Source organism: Myxine glutinosa, chromosome 5, assembly GCF_964187855.1.
Source record: "Myxine glutinosa chromosome 5, kmMyxGlut1.1, whole genome shotgun sequence".
In the NCBI taxonomy this organism is placed as follows: Eukaryota; Metazoa; Chordata; class Myxini; order Myxiniformes; family Myxinidae; genus Myxine; species Myxine glutinosa.
In genome coordinates, this window is record NC_136265.1 from 69,333,593 (window position 1) to 69,349,702 (window position 16,110).

At 43.8% G+C, this 16,110-nt stretch overlaps 1 protein-coding gene across 2 annotated transcripts in view; it reads left to right on the plus strand.

The window, feature by feature from the left end:
• The window catches only part of LAMA5 (laminin subunit alpha 5), a 347,753-nt gene that overhangs the window by 145,528 nt on the left and 186,115 nt on the right, over window positions 1-16,110 (plus strand). For both annotated transcript variants that reach the window (XM_078778157.1, XM_078778158.1), the window contains 5 exons: window positions 515-612; window positions 725-917; window positions 1,562-1,688; window positions 2,659-2,798; window positions 5,124-5,239. In XM_078778157.1, the coding sequence (XP_078634283.1) occupies window positions 515-612; window positions 725-917; window positions 1,562-1,688; window positions 2,659-2,798; window positions 5,124-5,239 (674 nt within the window). The remainder of the gene's footprint in view (window positions 1-514; window positions 613-724; window positions 918-1,561; window positions 1,689-2,658; window positions 2,799-5,123; window positions 5,240-16,110) is intronic.

The following is a 16,110-nucleotide window of genomic DNA, read 5'->3' on the forward strand; positions in this document are numbered from 1 at the left end:
CCCGTTCTCATTTGTAAATGATGAATGAGTGGTTTTGATTTACCACTACGTTTTCATTCCCTATAACGTCCGTGACATTTTTGTAACGTCTCGTCCCGTTTTTACGTCCTGTTCTCATTTGTAAATGATGAATGAGTGGTTTTGATTTACCACAACGTTCTCATTCCCTGTAACGTCCGTTACATTTTTGTAACGTCTCGTCCCGTTTTTACGTCCTGTTCTCATTTGTAAATGATGAATGAGTGGTTTTGATTTACCACTACGTTTTCATTCCCTGTAACGTCCGTTACATTTTTTTAACGTCTCGTCCCGTTTTTATGTCCTGTTCTCATTTGTAAATGATGAATGAGTGGTTTTGATTTACCACAACGTTCTCATTCCCTGTAACGTCCGTTACATTTTTGTAACGTCTCGTCCCGTTTTTACATCCCGTTCTCATTTTTAAATGATAAATGAGTGGTTTTGATTTACCAAGTGAGAACCAGCCACTGTTGATGCCATTGCTCTGTTGCAGCATAAAGTTTATTTGATTCCAAGTGAAGAGTTCACAATGGAGTACGTAGAACCCAAGAAGCACTGCATAGCGAGACAGGCCGGAGATACGCAGCACAGGTAATTACCGAGTTTGCCAGTGTAACCACCGTCTTGTTTGTTTTGCAGAGGTGATTGTGACATGGATGCGAGTTCGCTACCTGCTCGTGTGTTTCCCCTTTCCTGCCACCAGTCCCGTCTGCCAGCAGTCCAGCTTTACCCATCCCGAGGAAGCCCTTATGGTCGAAGCCGATGGTTCGGACCGCAAGCCGTTGCCGGACCCTTCCTCCCACGTTCCACGTCCTGCTACCAATGAGCATGGACTGACCAGACCCCCACCCATGGCTCAAGTCACACAAGGCCTGGTTCTGCTGGAAACAAACAGGGTATGCGTGATTGTCCATCCATGAATGAAGATTATTCTTCAGGAATATTGGGTGTGGGAAGGAAGGGAGGGGGGGGGGGGCAGCGGAGGTTAGAGAAGCTGTTTCCCCAACATTATTGATACGTGAAGTTGAAAAAATCCATCGACTTAGGTTTATTGCATATTTAGCAATAACCTAAAACGCAAATATCGCTCGGTCTTCAGGCATCTCCAGGATCTTCAAACGGATCTTCTTGCGGTCACAAAATGAAATAGCCCTTATGTTCTTGCTCGTTTCCTAAAACAACAACAACTCGTTTCCTAAGCACGGGATTTATATCGATTGATTGTTTTTTGTTTTTTTCCTCCATCTCGGCCTTCCGCTTTCTTATAATTTTCAAATTTGAGGCGGTACGTGGATAATTAGCTTACACGTGAACTGCTTCATCTCAGGATGGCGTTTCTAGCCCTCCCTACGGGCCCTGCTCTTGCTTTCTCTGAGCATTGATTGCATGATCTTGTTTTTTTCCCCCTATTTTGTCCCACAAAGTATTGTGATCGACATTAAGATGGAATGTTATTTTAAAGCGGTGCAAATTTTATGTGCGTATTCATGCAAAGGGGCGTATTAACCCGACAATGCCAAACCCATGGTGGCCTCCACAGCAGGAACAAAGCTTCAGAACGACTGTGCAGAATTTGGGCCGCTATGTGCTTGTGGGACACTTCTTTCAGCCAGAGGGTCCAGCCTATACCGCCAGTGTGAGCCTGGAGCCCGCCATACCATCTAAAGGTCAGACACGTTCTGCGTACGTTAGGTTCCCATTAAAGTGAATGGTTTAATGGCTGCAACAGGAAGTACTGATTGAACTTTACACCATTTTATTAATCAGGCCGTCCCCTGCATGGCAGGAGATGGGGTTTTGTCATCACTTCTGTGTGTGTGTGTGTGTGTGTGTGTGTGTGTGTGTGTGTGTGTGTGTGTGTGTGTGTGTGTGTGCGATCAATTTTTCAACAAAGCTTTATTGTGATAATATCAAGAAGACAAATTAATAATTTGGTCAAAAGGTCAAAGGTCAACGTCACATAAAATCGTCAATGTTCATCTGATTGAACTGAAATTTTAAGAATTTGCATATTGGGTCACTGAATTGGTTCACCAATCAAAAGCTGCAAGCCGATTGGTTTTTTTTAGACCAAAAGGTCAAAGGTCATGGTTGCGTAAAATCACCATTTTTCACTGGACTGACAAGTTTAAATAATTTGCATATTGGGTCACTGAATTGGTTCACTAATCAGAAGGTTGGAATTGATTGTTTATTTATAGATCCAAAGGTCAAAGGTCAAGGTTGCATAAAATCGCCAGTTTTTGTCCAATTGATCTGAAATTTAAAATTTTGGCATATTGGGCCACCAATCAAAAGATAGAAGCTGATTATTTTTTAAGATCTAAAGCTCAAAGGTCAAGGCTGCATAAAATCCACAATTTTCATTTTGTATTTTTTTTAAAAACTTTGTTATTTTGAGCATACTGAAGAAGAAGAAGAAGATGCCTGAATACAAACAGACGCAGATGGCTTTGCATTTTCAGATTCTTTCTAATTAATGCCTGCACTTCTGGAGTTGTGGACAAACAGGTGGTCATGTGACATATATGGCCATATCAGTACTTGCACAAGCTTAAGGAGTATTATATGGTGAGCTTTGCAAGGATAGTTATTTCAGAAATGGTAATTCCTTTATTGTTTTGTTTACTCCTGCAGGTACACTTGCCGTGCCTGGCTGTTTGCACTCATATGGCTGTCGGAGTGCCGCCGAGTTTGAGACAGGAAAGGTCGTGGAGGTTCCCACAGGTCCCATTGTGATCACCATAAGTATCCCTCCTGGAACTACGCTCTGGCTGGTAGGACTTCCTGTGCCTGTGGTGGTTGCAGGGTTTCATGGGTTAAAAAAATAAAATTGTAATGTACGTATTAGTGTTTGAGAACAGTGGTTTCGAGATAGGAAGGTTAAAGGGAACCTCCAAGACAATTTTTTTTTTATCCCAAAGGTTCTCACCTGTATTGTGTTTTTGTTTTGCCATGCTTTACTCGGTGTCTGCGATGTAACATATTCCTCATATAATCAGCCAGACCTCATATAATCAGCCAATTGAAGTGACAATAAAAACTTTTCCCCATGTGAAGCAAGAGATTCGAGTGTAAATACAATAAAATCTCTTGAATAATTCATATTAATCAGCATATTGGTTAATCTGGATCATGTGATCATGTGCATTTATAAGAGCCACACATGTGCTGCTTCATTAATTTGGGGACTCACAACTCACCATTCAGCTGTGTTTTTCTTCTTTCTTTTTTTTCTTCTATTTTTGTATACATAGTTGAGGCTCATGGAAGAGCTAGTATGAGCACACTGAACGAATCAGGACACAACAGGACAAAAGGAACAAAAGAGAGAGAGGGGGAAAACACCAACAGTATAGTTGAAAGCCAAGACGGAAGAAGCAACAACAACACACAACAACAGGCATTTTAAGGCCATTTTCCCTGCTAGAGTGGCCCTGTTTTAAGGCCCTGCTAGAGCAAGACAGAGGAAGGTGGCCAAATAATGGGTGTGGGGAGGAATTGGGGGGGGGGGGCAGGGGAGAATGCATGGGGTGGACAAGATGGATACAGAAGGAAACTCTCAGGAGGCAGAACAGGAAATTTGGAAGGAGGAGGAATTGGGGTTGGGTTGGGAGGTTAACGACAGCAGAAAAGGTCATGGTTTTGGATTGGAGATGATATGAGATGGTGGTTAACAGCTGTCTTGAAGACCTGGAGGGAAGAATGAGATTAAAATGACGTGGAAGTTGGTTTCACTGGTGGGGAAAAAGAGGAACAAATGAGTGGAGGTGAACAGTGATCCTGGATTTAGGAAGCTTCACCAGGAGAGGGCTGATGGTAGACCGAGCTTGTGATTCTTTTTCGAGGTCTGAAGAGAGGGGAGAGGCTGCAGCCTCCCTGTCTGAAGCATGAGGGATGTCAAGGCAGAGAGTGGAGTCATCATCAAATAGATAAAGGGGATTTTCCAGAGTCAGAGAGATCATTGGCGAAGATCAGGAATATGACTTGGCTCAAGACACTGACTTGGGGTACTTCAACCTTGACAGAGAGAGAATATGAAAGGATTCCATTGAGAGCCACACATTGGTGATGAGAGTAGAGGAAGTCAGTGTGCCATGTGTGGAGTTCACCATGGATACCATAGGCAGAGAGTTTGGAGTGCATGCCAGACTGTATCAAAATAATTTTCCCTTGTTATGGTACCCCAATATTTATATTTTCCCACGTTCTAGTGCTCCCGGTATTTATATTTTCCCATGTTATCGTACCTGGTATTTATGTTTTCCCTTGCTCTTGCACCCCAGTATTTATATTTCCCCGCGTTCTTGTACCCTGGTATTTATATTTCTTCACGTTCTTGAACCGTGGTATTTATATTTCCCCACATTCTCGTACCCCGGTATTTATATTTTCCCATGTTCTCGTAACCCGGTATTTATATTTTCCCATGTTCTTGTACCCGGTATTTATATTTTCCCATGTTCTCGTACCCCGGTGTTTATATTTTCCCATGTTCTCGTACCCCGGTGTTTATATTTTCCCATCTTCTTGCACCCCAGTATTTATATTTCCCCACGTTATTGTACCCTGGTATTTATATTTCCTCACATTCTCGTACCCCGGTGTTTATATTTTCCCATCTTCTTGCACCCCAGTATTTATATTTCCCCACGTTATTGTACCCTGGTATTTATATTTCCTCACATTCTTGTACCCTGGTATTTATATTTCCTCATGTTCCTGTACCCCGGTACTTATATTTTCCCATATACCCGTATTTATATTTTCCCATATACCCATACCCCAGTATTTATATTTTCCCATATACCCGTACCATGTTATTTATATTCCTCCATGTTCTCGTACCCTGGTATTTCTATTTTCCCACGTTCTCTTACCCCAGTATTTATATTTTCCCACGTTCTCGTACCCCGGTATTTCTCGTTTCCCACGTTCTTGTACCCTGGTATTTATATTTTCCTATGTTCTCGTACCCCGGTATTTCTCGTGATTTTGTAAAAAAAATTCCTGTTTACACCTGTTTTTCCACGCAGTCTCTCCAGATATTACATTGATAAATTTCATCATAAGAATGTAATCGATGCACATTTTGATTGCAGGATTATATACTCCTTGTGCCTGAGGCCAACTATGGAGCTGATGTCCTTGAAGAACAAGCATCAGACAGTTCAGCGGAGTTCATCAAGATTTGTGGTGCAAACAGCTTCCACCTTGAGTATGTCCGCTTGCCTACCTGCTTTCATTCCCTCCAATCTCAACGCTTTTGCTTAGTCTTTGCTCTTCTTTGTGTGATGTTTGCAAGGAAGCTGTTTCTTCGTCTTTGTCAAATTGCAATAGTTACACGATCACCCGAATTGCCAGAAGTATTTCACAGTGATGTAATATATAATTGGTAGATAAAGTTCCCCTGGAAAACCAGACAAACCCACTTTTTGCACAAAATCACCTTTTGACATGAAACCGACCCCCCCCCCCCCCCCCCAAAGTCCTCATTAAATAATTACTGATTTGGACAAATACTCATTCAAATTGCTGTACCTGCAGCACTGATGAGAAGGTGCACAATTTCAATATATGACTCTCCAGCCTTGCTGCTTCGACAAAAGCAGACATTTAATCTGAGCCAATCAGAATGACTGTTGAGGCATTACTAATTAAAGATGGTGACTTCCATTGGTGTAACTGACAGGAAGAATCATTGGAATCTCCTGCGATGAAGCTAACTCCGAGGGCCTTTCACTCAGTCACCGCAGGCAGGTTGGTGGTCTTTCTGTCTTCTACCGACTTCTCTCCGGCCTTGCTCCCCCAGCTCTCTCTGTGCTCTGTCCCCCAAATATTTCTTCAGGTCGCACAAGATCTGCCAGCAACCCTCTTATGGTTAAACTGCCAAAATCAACACCCTCTGCTCACCTTCACTCCTTCATTTCTCTTTTCTTCCACCTCTGGAACAAACTCCCCCACTCCCTTCAATCCCACTCATCCCTCCAGGTCTTTAGAACAGCTGTTCACCACCATCTCTTATCTTCCCCCATCCAAAACCTTCATCTTTTCTACCCCTGCTAATTCACCCCAGATCCACTTTTTTGAAATTCCAACTTCTTTCCTGGAAGTCCTTGCAGTGTCCATATGTTTTATACCTCTTCCACCTCCCCCCAAGCCCTCTCCCTCCCACAGTTCTCTCGATGTCCCTGCTCTCAAATGTTGTGTTTGTGTCCTTCCCTCTCTCTCCCCATCTTGTCCTACCGCTCCCCTTATTTTGTGTTTTATGTGTCGGTTTGACTTTTTGTGTGATTAATGTTAGCTCTTTCACGAGCCTCAATCTTGTATACAAAAAAAAGAAGACTTTAAATTACGCATTTGAAGTAAATTGTTTGATGTGGGGGTGTTACATCCCCTGAGGATTGGAGGGTGATATTTTTATATAAATATGGCAGAGATTATGACTTGCTTTGGTAGATTTGGCCTATCTCCTCTTTTATTTTCTGTGTTGGATGCAAGGGAGGTCGTATTTGGGAGAGATAATTAGGATGCCCTCAGGCATTAGGGGACTTCCTCTCCCTCCACCGGAAGTGATGATCGAGCTCCTCCTTCTGGTGAGGTGACAAAGATGGTGAGGTGACAATCAGGGTTAGGTGTTTGTCTGGGTTTTTTCGAGAGAGTTCTTCCTTGGAAAAGAGAGACACGAGGGTCAAATGTAAAAGAAGAAGAGGAAAGAGAAGCCATGTAGAGTGGAAGGGAGAGAAGCAAGGAGCGGAACTGACTTTCCGGGGAACGTGTTGGAGAGGAAGGAGATGCGTCTGAGTCGGACCCGAGGCTGAGAGGTCGGATAATCGCTTTTTGCGTTGCACAGCTTCGACATGGCATGCTTAGTGCGTTCTGCCCTGGTGCATAGGTCGAGGGGCGTGCTCAGGATCATGGAATGTGGGGAATCGACCAAGGCATTGCAGTGCAATCTGGTGTTGTAGGAGTCATGCTCCATCACAAATCTACTGACCGTCCGCCATAATCCATCAACTCCTTTGAGCTAAGGAGGGTGTGCTCACCTCTTGTACGTCACCTCCACGCGAAGACATTTCATTTTCATAGGCCACGTTTTCATGTGGTTTGCAGCTCCATGACTATATACTTGCTTTATAGAATCAACAGCCAGAAAAGCAGATGAACACCAAAGTACCTGGTAGTCAAATCGTATACAAACAACAACAACAACAGGCATTTTAAGGCCATTTTCCCTGCTAGAGCAGGGGTTAGCCTTGCGGGCCCCATGACGATCTTCTCCATTTTGCCCTATTTTCTGCATCTCCCCTTGTTAACCCCCTTGCCCGCATTTCTTCTTCGACCATCTTTAGCCAAGTCTTTCTCGGTCTTCCCCGTCCTCTACTTCCTTCTACATTCATTTCCATCACTCTTCTCAACCAGTCACTTTCATCCTCCCTCAACACATGACCAAACCATCTCAACCTGTTCCTCTTCACAGCATCCATCACAGGCTCTATTCCCATCATCTTTCGCAATTCATCATTTGTCTTCTTCTCTCTCAACGATACTCCGCACATCCACCGAACCATTCGCATTTCCACCCTTTCCAACCTTCGTTGCTGCTCTACGTTCATTACCCATGTCTCGCTCCCATAAATCATAACACTTCTCACACATGCAGCATACACCTTTCCCTTCAGCTTCAACGACACTCCCCTCCTCGTCAGCACGCCACTCAGTTCCCGAAACTTCTTGCATGCATATCTCACTCTAGCAACCGTTGCCGAGTCTGATCGCCAAATCATATACAGATAGTGGACAAAAGTGGAAACCGGCCATTGAAATGTCAAAATCTCTTTCCGGAATTCTCTCGCCGTGGGTATATCATCGGACTGGAGCTCAAATCCGGTATTAAAAGCCAGCATAGCCGCAATCGGAGATTTCGGTGGCTTTGGATGGGGTGTATTTGTACAGGGTGGGATACCATAGGTGGGTTGCTATGCACAAACTGCTCATACCACCTGAAAACACCCATTGGCAGGTCCAGTGGTGCATGGATCATAGGCAATGGACTGCCGAGCAGTGGAGGAATGTGATGTAGTCTGACGATTCGTCTTTCACCATGTTCTCACCAAATGGACGTGTGCATGTGTGGTGGTGGCTGAGGGATCCCTACATCCCCGAGTGCCTTGTTCCAACAGGAAAAGGTTCTGGCGGTTCCATAATGGTGTGGGTACATTGTCGTAACCTGGGTCCACTCTTTCCATTAGAACGCACGGTTGATGCAGCGTGCTACGTTACCATCCTGAGTGGTCATCTGCATCCCAAGATGCAGTATTTCCTCCCTACTGAGTGGCATGCCTTTCTGGATGACATTGCTCCAGTCGACAGGGCATGTTATCACCGGGTAGCTTGAGGAGCACGAGGATGAAGTTACCCTTCTTCCATGGCCCTCCTAATCGCCGGACCTCAATCCCACATTGTATTTGGGTTACTGTCTCGAGAGGCATCGAAGATTGCGGTTTCCACCTCCATCAAACCAATGTGAATTTGAGGACTTCCTTGTGGAAGAATGGTCCCACTTTCCTGCAGAACAGTTCCAGACCCTTGTGGACTCCATGCCAGATATTATCCATGCAATCCTGCATGCATGTGGTGACCAAACACCCTTCTAAGTGACATTCTGTTGGTGTTTTTGTCCACTACATGTACCTCCCAAGTCCTTTGCTCTGTTACTCTGTCCTTGTACCGAATGTGGGGAAGTGACTAGGACTTGTATCAGGGATAATTGAGTAAAGGGAACTTATTGTTTGGTTTAGAGTAGTCAGGTTCATTATGTTCAGATTTATAATTTCGTTCTTTTTTTGTGGAGATTAGCAAACCTATACATTTTTGGAAAGCTTATAGCACCAGGAATCCGAAAAACCATGTTTCCATTTGCGCAAATTTTTCTTTGGCGGCCATATTGGATTTTCAAAATGGCCACCATCGGAAACCTATTTTTTGCGATATCTCAACATCCGAACCACCTAGAGTGCTGATTCCAACACCTATACCCACATTTTTGGGGATGAGGAATCACATGAAGCCATCTAAAATAATCTACACCTACCCTGGGATACCAGGTGGCAGCCTACAGCGGATTTTCAAGATGGCCACTTTCAGGAAACATGTTTTTTTCTGAATATGTATACCACATTGAGTGATGTTTCGCCTCAGTACAGTCATAGTCATAAATGGGATCATTTCAACATGTTCAGTTCATGTACATGGAAAGTCATTATATCAGACCTAATAGTTCATTTAAAATAAACCTCATGAAGCTCACAATTACTTACCTGTTGTCGTTTTATATATTTGCAGGTCTTGAGAGAAGATGAGTGAAGTTACGACTCAGCCCACACAGTGGCAGCACTGCATAATTTGTCAAACCGCTTCAGCAAAATATGGAACGCTTGTCCAGCAGCCCAAACCGGACTCGTTTGAACACTTGCTACAAACCCTTAATGATAGAGCAGCCTACCATGATGGAAAATATGTTAAAATTCACAGTCGCTTAAAGGATGAAACAAGTGAAAGTCTGCAATTCAATAATGCAGTTTGGCATCGTATCTGTTATTCAAATGCAACCAACAAAGAGAAGGTACAACGTGCCAAAGACCGCCATCAATATCACATTTCAGCCGGCTCCTACACAGAGAAAAAACGTGGACAAAAGCGAAAAAGCACAGAACTGGACGAACCATCAACTTCCACCACCAGTCCGTTTACACGTTCTGCAACAGCTCCATTCATTAAGGAACATTGCTTTTTCTGCCAGGAAGATAACGAGCAAAAATTGTACACATTGAGAACAGAAAACGGTGGGAAAGCATTACACGATGCTGTGGAGCTGTCTGGAAATCTCACCCTGCAAACTAGGTTAAACACATCCATCTCACCCACTGATGCACATGCAATCGATGTTCAATACCACAAGTCATGTTGGACAACAAATGTATTCCATGTGTTACGTACCAAGGATAACAAGGGAACAACAGAGAGAGGTCATCCGTTTCAAACATCATGTTTGATTGAGTTGATTAGCCTTGTCGACTGTCAAACTCAGAATAAACAATACTTATCCATGGCACATATTGAAACAACATACATCAACTTGCTTGGTGGCACAGATGCATTGGCGCACCACTTCCCTGCATATAGTAGACACTGGTTCAAGGAGAGAATTCTTCTAGAACTACCACACGTAACGTCTGTTAGGCAAAAGGACAGGAGAAAACCTTCTGTTCTTTACTCCCCAGATGCATGCGAATCCGATATGGTTCAGTCTGCCATGATAGAAAGTGAAGTAGACGATCTGAATATTATCTATAAAGCAGCAAAGGCATTGCGCAGAATTATCAAGAACTTCCACCAACAGGAAAACTCATCCGATGCTATACAGGTCACTAGCAGCACAGATGATGTTCCAGCAGCACTCCACGCAATGATCAGATGGGTTATGGTGGGGCCAACAGAAACACTAGAAACTGAAAAACGAACCACTCACGTTAACAGAGAAGTACTCACTGTTAGTCAGATGCTATTGGGTGGATTCAAATCTGACAAGCAAGTGAACTATAGGCCCAAAACTGATTCTGCGACCTTCCGATCAACCAAATCACAAGAAACTCCACAGTCTCTAGGATTAGCCTTGGCAGTTCACCATGACACAAGAAACAAGAAACTCCTGGAAAGTCTCTGCTCTCAAGGTTACTGTGTCTCGTACAGTCGTGTTATGCACCTCGAAACAGCCCTAGCAAATGCCATTGTGGAAAACACCCTGAAGTTCCAAGGACTTTATGTTCCTCCATTTTTGAAGAAGGGAACTTTTGTGTTTTTTGCAGCTGATAACACAGACTTTGCTGAAGACAGCGTGGATGGCAAAGGGACAACCCATGGAACAATCATTGCTGTTTATCAAAAACGTGACACTCAAGGAGAAACATTGGCGCCACAACTGAGCATAGCTGACACTACCAGTTTGTCAGTGACCCCGTACCAGGTTCCTATGCTTCATTGTGACAAGCCGGTGCCGAAAACCATAAAGAGAACAGACACATTCCACATCAGCAAGGATGGTATATCACCAGCGTATCACCTTACACATCGAGGATGGTTGGTTGCTTCTATGATCACCAGAATGCAGAAATCAAACAGCACATATATACCTGGTTGGGCAGGATACCACTCATTGCTGTCGGGTAGTCACAGTTTGACACAAGTCGGAGTCTTACCCCTTCTACCTGAAGTAGCACACGAGTGGTCGACTCTTCTGACCGTCATCTCTCAGACAACTCAGCTAAAGAACTTAGTTGTTGGTACAAGCCACCCTACAGTCATTTCCTGGGATATGGCCCTCTATGAAAAGGTGATAAGGCTGCTGGATGCAAGGCCAGACCTGAAAGGTACCGTTGTACCTCGGCTTGGCGAGCTGCATGTGGTCATGGCTGCTTTGAGAGCCCTGGGTACTTCCATTGAGAACTCAGGTATTGATGACGCGTGGATAGAGGCCGACCTCTACGGACCTTCAACAACAAGGCAGATCCTGAGATGTTCGCATTACAAACGCACTCTCCGTGCTCATATTTATTCATATATAGCACTTTATGAAATGGCGCTGGACCTGTTCTTCAAAGATTATCCACAGTTGAAAGCCGTTTGCTCAGATATGTCAGAAGAAATAGACGAGGCATGTTCAGAAAAGGACAAGTTCACCAAAGCCACAAGTGTGAAAGAGGCCAACACAAAACTGTTGAATGTCATCACTACAGCTGATGTTGTGAACATATTCAAGACTTGGGAAACAGAACAATCCAAAAAAGCCATGTTCAAGTCCTTGATGAATTACCTGCATCGAGTGGAGACAATTCTGTTCTTTGTGGAAGCTTCTCGGGACGCAGATCTCAAACTCCACCTCGAATCTGGTGAGGCACTCAGCAAGCTATTTTTCTCCATGGATCGTATCAAATACAAACGTCTTTGGCCGCGATACATAGCAGATATGTATGACCTGAGGAAGACGCATCCGGCCACATACAGGGAACTCGAGAATGGAAATATCTCAGTAACGAAATCTAGCATCCCCTTTGTATCAATCGGTGCAGACCACGCTTGTGAACAGGAAAACAGAGCAATGAAGGTTCATTCTGGACTTCCAGGCATCTCCAATAATGCCAATGCAAGGCAGAGATTCTTTATGGCCTCTCCAGAATTGTCACGGCTGACCAGAGAATTCAAAGATCAGTTCGACACCAAAACAGACAAAGTGACAGAACACCACGAACTTAGTCCGAGGGCAGTGAATCTGAACAATACAGCGGTTGAAAAGATCAAGGCTGCTATCATGAGTCATGGCAATCCATTTACCACAGAAGGAAATAGCATATACAACTTGATCACACATGCCTATGTCCCAGAGGAGCACACGTCACAAATCCTGAATATCGACAACATTGGTCAACACTTGTACGAAGAGTATGTTGACGAAAGAATCAACGGAACAGTCAGCTTATTTGCACCCGTGAAAAAAGAAAACAACACGATGTACTTGTCTGGTGTGAAGAAGACCAAGATCATGCTCAGGGACAAGTCAGTCGACTTGAAGGAAACAAAAGACTTGTATGGAAGGCTGATGATATTGACAAAATCAAGCCGTGATGTTGACCAGAAAGACGCAATAGGCAACTACGAATTCACCCTTACACCTCGCGCCTTGTTCGCACCAAACGGTGACCTGCTTCCTTGCCTTGACAAGTCAAAGTTAATCCATCTCCTTGTGAAACATGGAGACTTAGCTCCGGGTGACTTAGCTCCGACCTCAAGTCCTCAAGCTCAAGTCCATAACTCTGCAGCTATGAAAATAGCAGTAGTCGACGCCATGGTTCTTGTACAGAAATTGTCGACAAAACCAGCTGCAACAGTAACCGTTGAAGATCTCAGTGTCAGCTTTAATACCAGATTGATGTCACTGACAAGACATTTTGACGAAGTTATCCTCGTGTTTGATACTTACAAGGCCGATTCGTTGAAGCAAAGCACAAGACAAAAAAGACGAGGGGGGCACAATCCAGTCCAGTACCAAGTGAAGGACAATACCAAGATCCAACACATCACCATGAAGCGGTTCTTGTCACACGCTCAGACAAAGTCAGATTTGGCAGAATATCTGGCTGAGAAAACGTTGGAGTACAACAGAGATGCCTCCAAGCTGATAATTATATGTGCAGCAGGAAAGGCCAAGAGTAACAAAGGCGTGCATTTTGAAGACAATAATCATGAGGAGGCAGACACTCTGATGATTCACCAAGCAGTGCTGGCAACTCGCCGCAATCCCAACGCAGAACAGCTTACCTTCTTCTCTCCTGATACGGATGTCCTGGTCTTGGTCATAGCTAACTATGATGTTCTGCTCAAAAACACTGCTGTCTCCCTTGTGTCGGGCCTTGTGCAAGTACAACCAATCTGGAACAATCTTGGCGTCGAAAAGGCCAAGGCATTGCCAGCATTCCACACATTCACAGGAGCAGACAATACTGGACGGTTTTCGCGAATAGGCAAAACAACATGGTTTGAAGCTTTCGTCAGAGCCGATAGTGACGTGATACAGGCCATGAGAATGCTCGGTGATGCTGCAGATGTGACCGCAGATCAGATGTCCAACTTGGCAAGATTTGTATGTGCAGTGTACGTACCAAAGGGAATATGTATCAACAGCATTCCGGAGTTGCGCTGGTACCTCTTCTGTAAACACATGACTGAAAGTCACAAGTTACCTCCAACGCTAGGGGCTCTAAATCAGCATGTTGATCGTGTACATCTTCAGGCAAGGGTATGGGCTCAGGCTACTATCGCACATCAAGTGTTCCTGGATCCACAGCAACATGGCTACTTCAAGGACAACGATGGGGAATTGAAACCACTAATGACAGATGTACCACCAGCACCGAAAGCAATACTTGAGATGGTCAGATGTCAGTGCAAAGGAGACTGCTCATCGAGACGGTGTTCGTGCCGTGCCAATGACTTGGCATGCACAGACTTGTGTTTGTGCAGCTCCGAATGTGAAAACGACGATGACTGTCAACCTGTTCTCTGCTCTGACGACAGTGATGAGGACATTTGAAAACCTATGAGGACAAAATGTTGATGAATGTTGACAAAGATAAAATTTCATCTATGGGAAATATTCTATGTTCAAATAAAAGTAATTATTACATGTATAATTATGGATTGTATAGCCTCATCTCTATATACTTACCTCTTGAATACATAAATCACCTGTTTAGGATATATGAGGGATGTGGTTTCATAATTATGATCCGTGTGCCACAATGTAGCGAAACATCACTCAATGTGGTATACATATTCAGAAAAAAACATGTTTCCTGAAAGTGGCCATCTTGAAAATCCGCTGTAGGCTGCCACCTGGTATCCCAGGGTAGGTGTAGATTATTTTAGATGGCTTCATGTGATTCCTCATCCCCAAAAATGTGGGTATAGGTGTTGGAATCAGCACTCTAGGTGGTTCGGATGTTGAGATATCGCGAAAAATAGGTTTCCGATGGTGGCCATTTTGAAAATCCAATATGGCCGCCAAAGAAAAATTTGCGCAAATGGAAACATGGTTTTTCGGATTCCTGGTGCTATCAGCTTTCCAAAAATGTATAGTTTTGCTAATCTCCACAAAAAAAGAACGAAATTACATAACAAACCTGACTAGAGGGACATTTATCAAATTTTCTGTGGGACTGACTGTCACTGGCACATTGTGTGACCCCGCTAAGTGGTTGTTATAGCATTACCTCTGCCACCGAAGGTGAATGGAGGTTATGTGTTAACCCCTGTCTGTTTGTCCGCTTGTTTGTCTGTTTGTTTGTTTGAGAACAAGATATCTCAAAAATTGTGGACGGATTCGGACAAAATTTTTGGCAGAGAGGTTGTGTAATGTGTATGTGACAAGGACAAAATGATTTGCTTTTGGTGAAGATCCGGATTCGGATCCGGCTACTAGAATTTTTAAGTGATTCTTCACCATTGGAAGATAGGGCCAAAAACGATACATAGCAGGATATCTCAAAAAGTTGTGGATGGATTTGGACGAAACGTGATGGACATGTTGTGTGTGTGACAAGGATGAATTGATTCGATTTTGGTAAAGATCTGAATAGGGATTCCGATGCGATAATTATTTAATTTTTAAGTGATTCTTCACGATTGAGAGATCGGTTGAAAAGCGATTATAACATGATATTTACAAAAGTTATGGATTACTTTTGACTAAACTTGGTAGACGAGTTGGTTGGATGACGAGAACAAGCCGATTAGATTTTGGTTCAGGTCTGAATCCAGATCCGGCCTATCAGTGGGATACAAAAAATAAACTGTTTAGCCTGGCGGAGGTATGCGCTCTACCGAGTGCCGTTATAGTTGTCCCTGCTATCACTTTGGGATTATTCTAATGTTTCTCAATGTCATTGGTCTTACAGAAAAATTAATTGGTGCTCTCTGCTTTCAAACTCTGGGCTTAGCTTGGCTGGAGAATTTTCTAGGATGGAAATCTGGAATAGGGAGATGCAGTTGATAGCTCCGGCATTCTGAATCCAGAAATTCCGGTGAGCAGTGGTTGTGGACTCCTACCTTTGCCACACTGTCTCCAGGTACTGCTCAGGTTGCGGTCTTGCACATTTCACGTCAAGCCTTTTCAAGTCCACGATTATCAACTGTGACCTGGAATTGGATTCACATATTTTGAAGACAAGTGCTCATAGTGTCCCATTCCAAAGCCCGATCGGTCTGCCAACTGCATCATTGTCTCCTAACAGAGTCTTGACCCAAAGGTTAAAGTTAATTTGAGAGACGTTTTCAGAGACTTGAGAATAAACTCCTTCACACTGCAGACAATTCCGATGCTCTGTTTGGTGTGCTGAACACCAAGAAACACGAGTCTATCATTTTACGGAGTGTTAATCGACCACCTAGATCAGACAAAGCCTGCTCAGACAAACTTTACAGCGCTATCCAAGATGTCACCACAACAGTTCAACTTGCCAGACATCAACTGTTCTA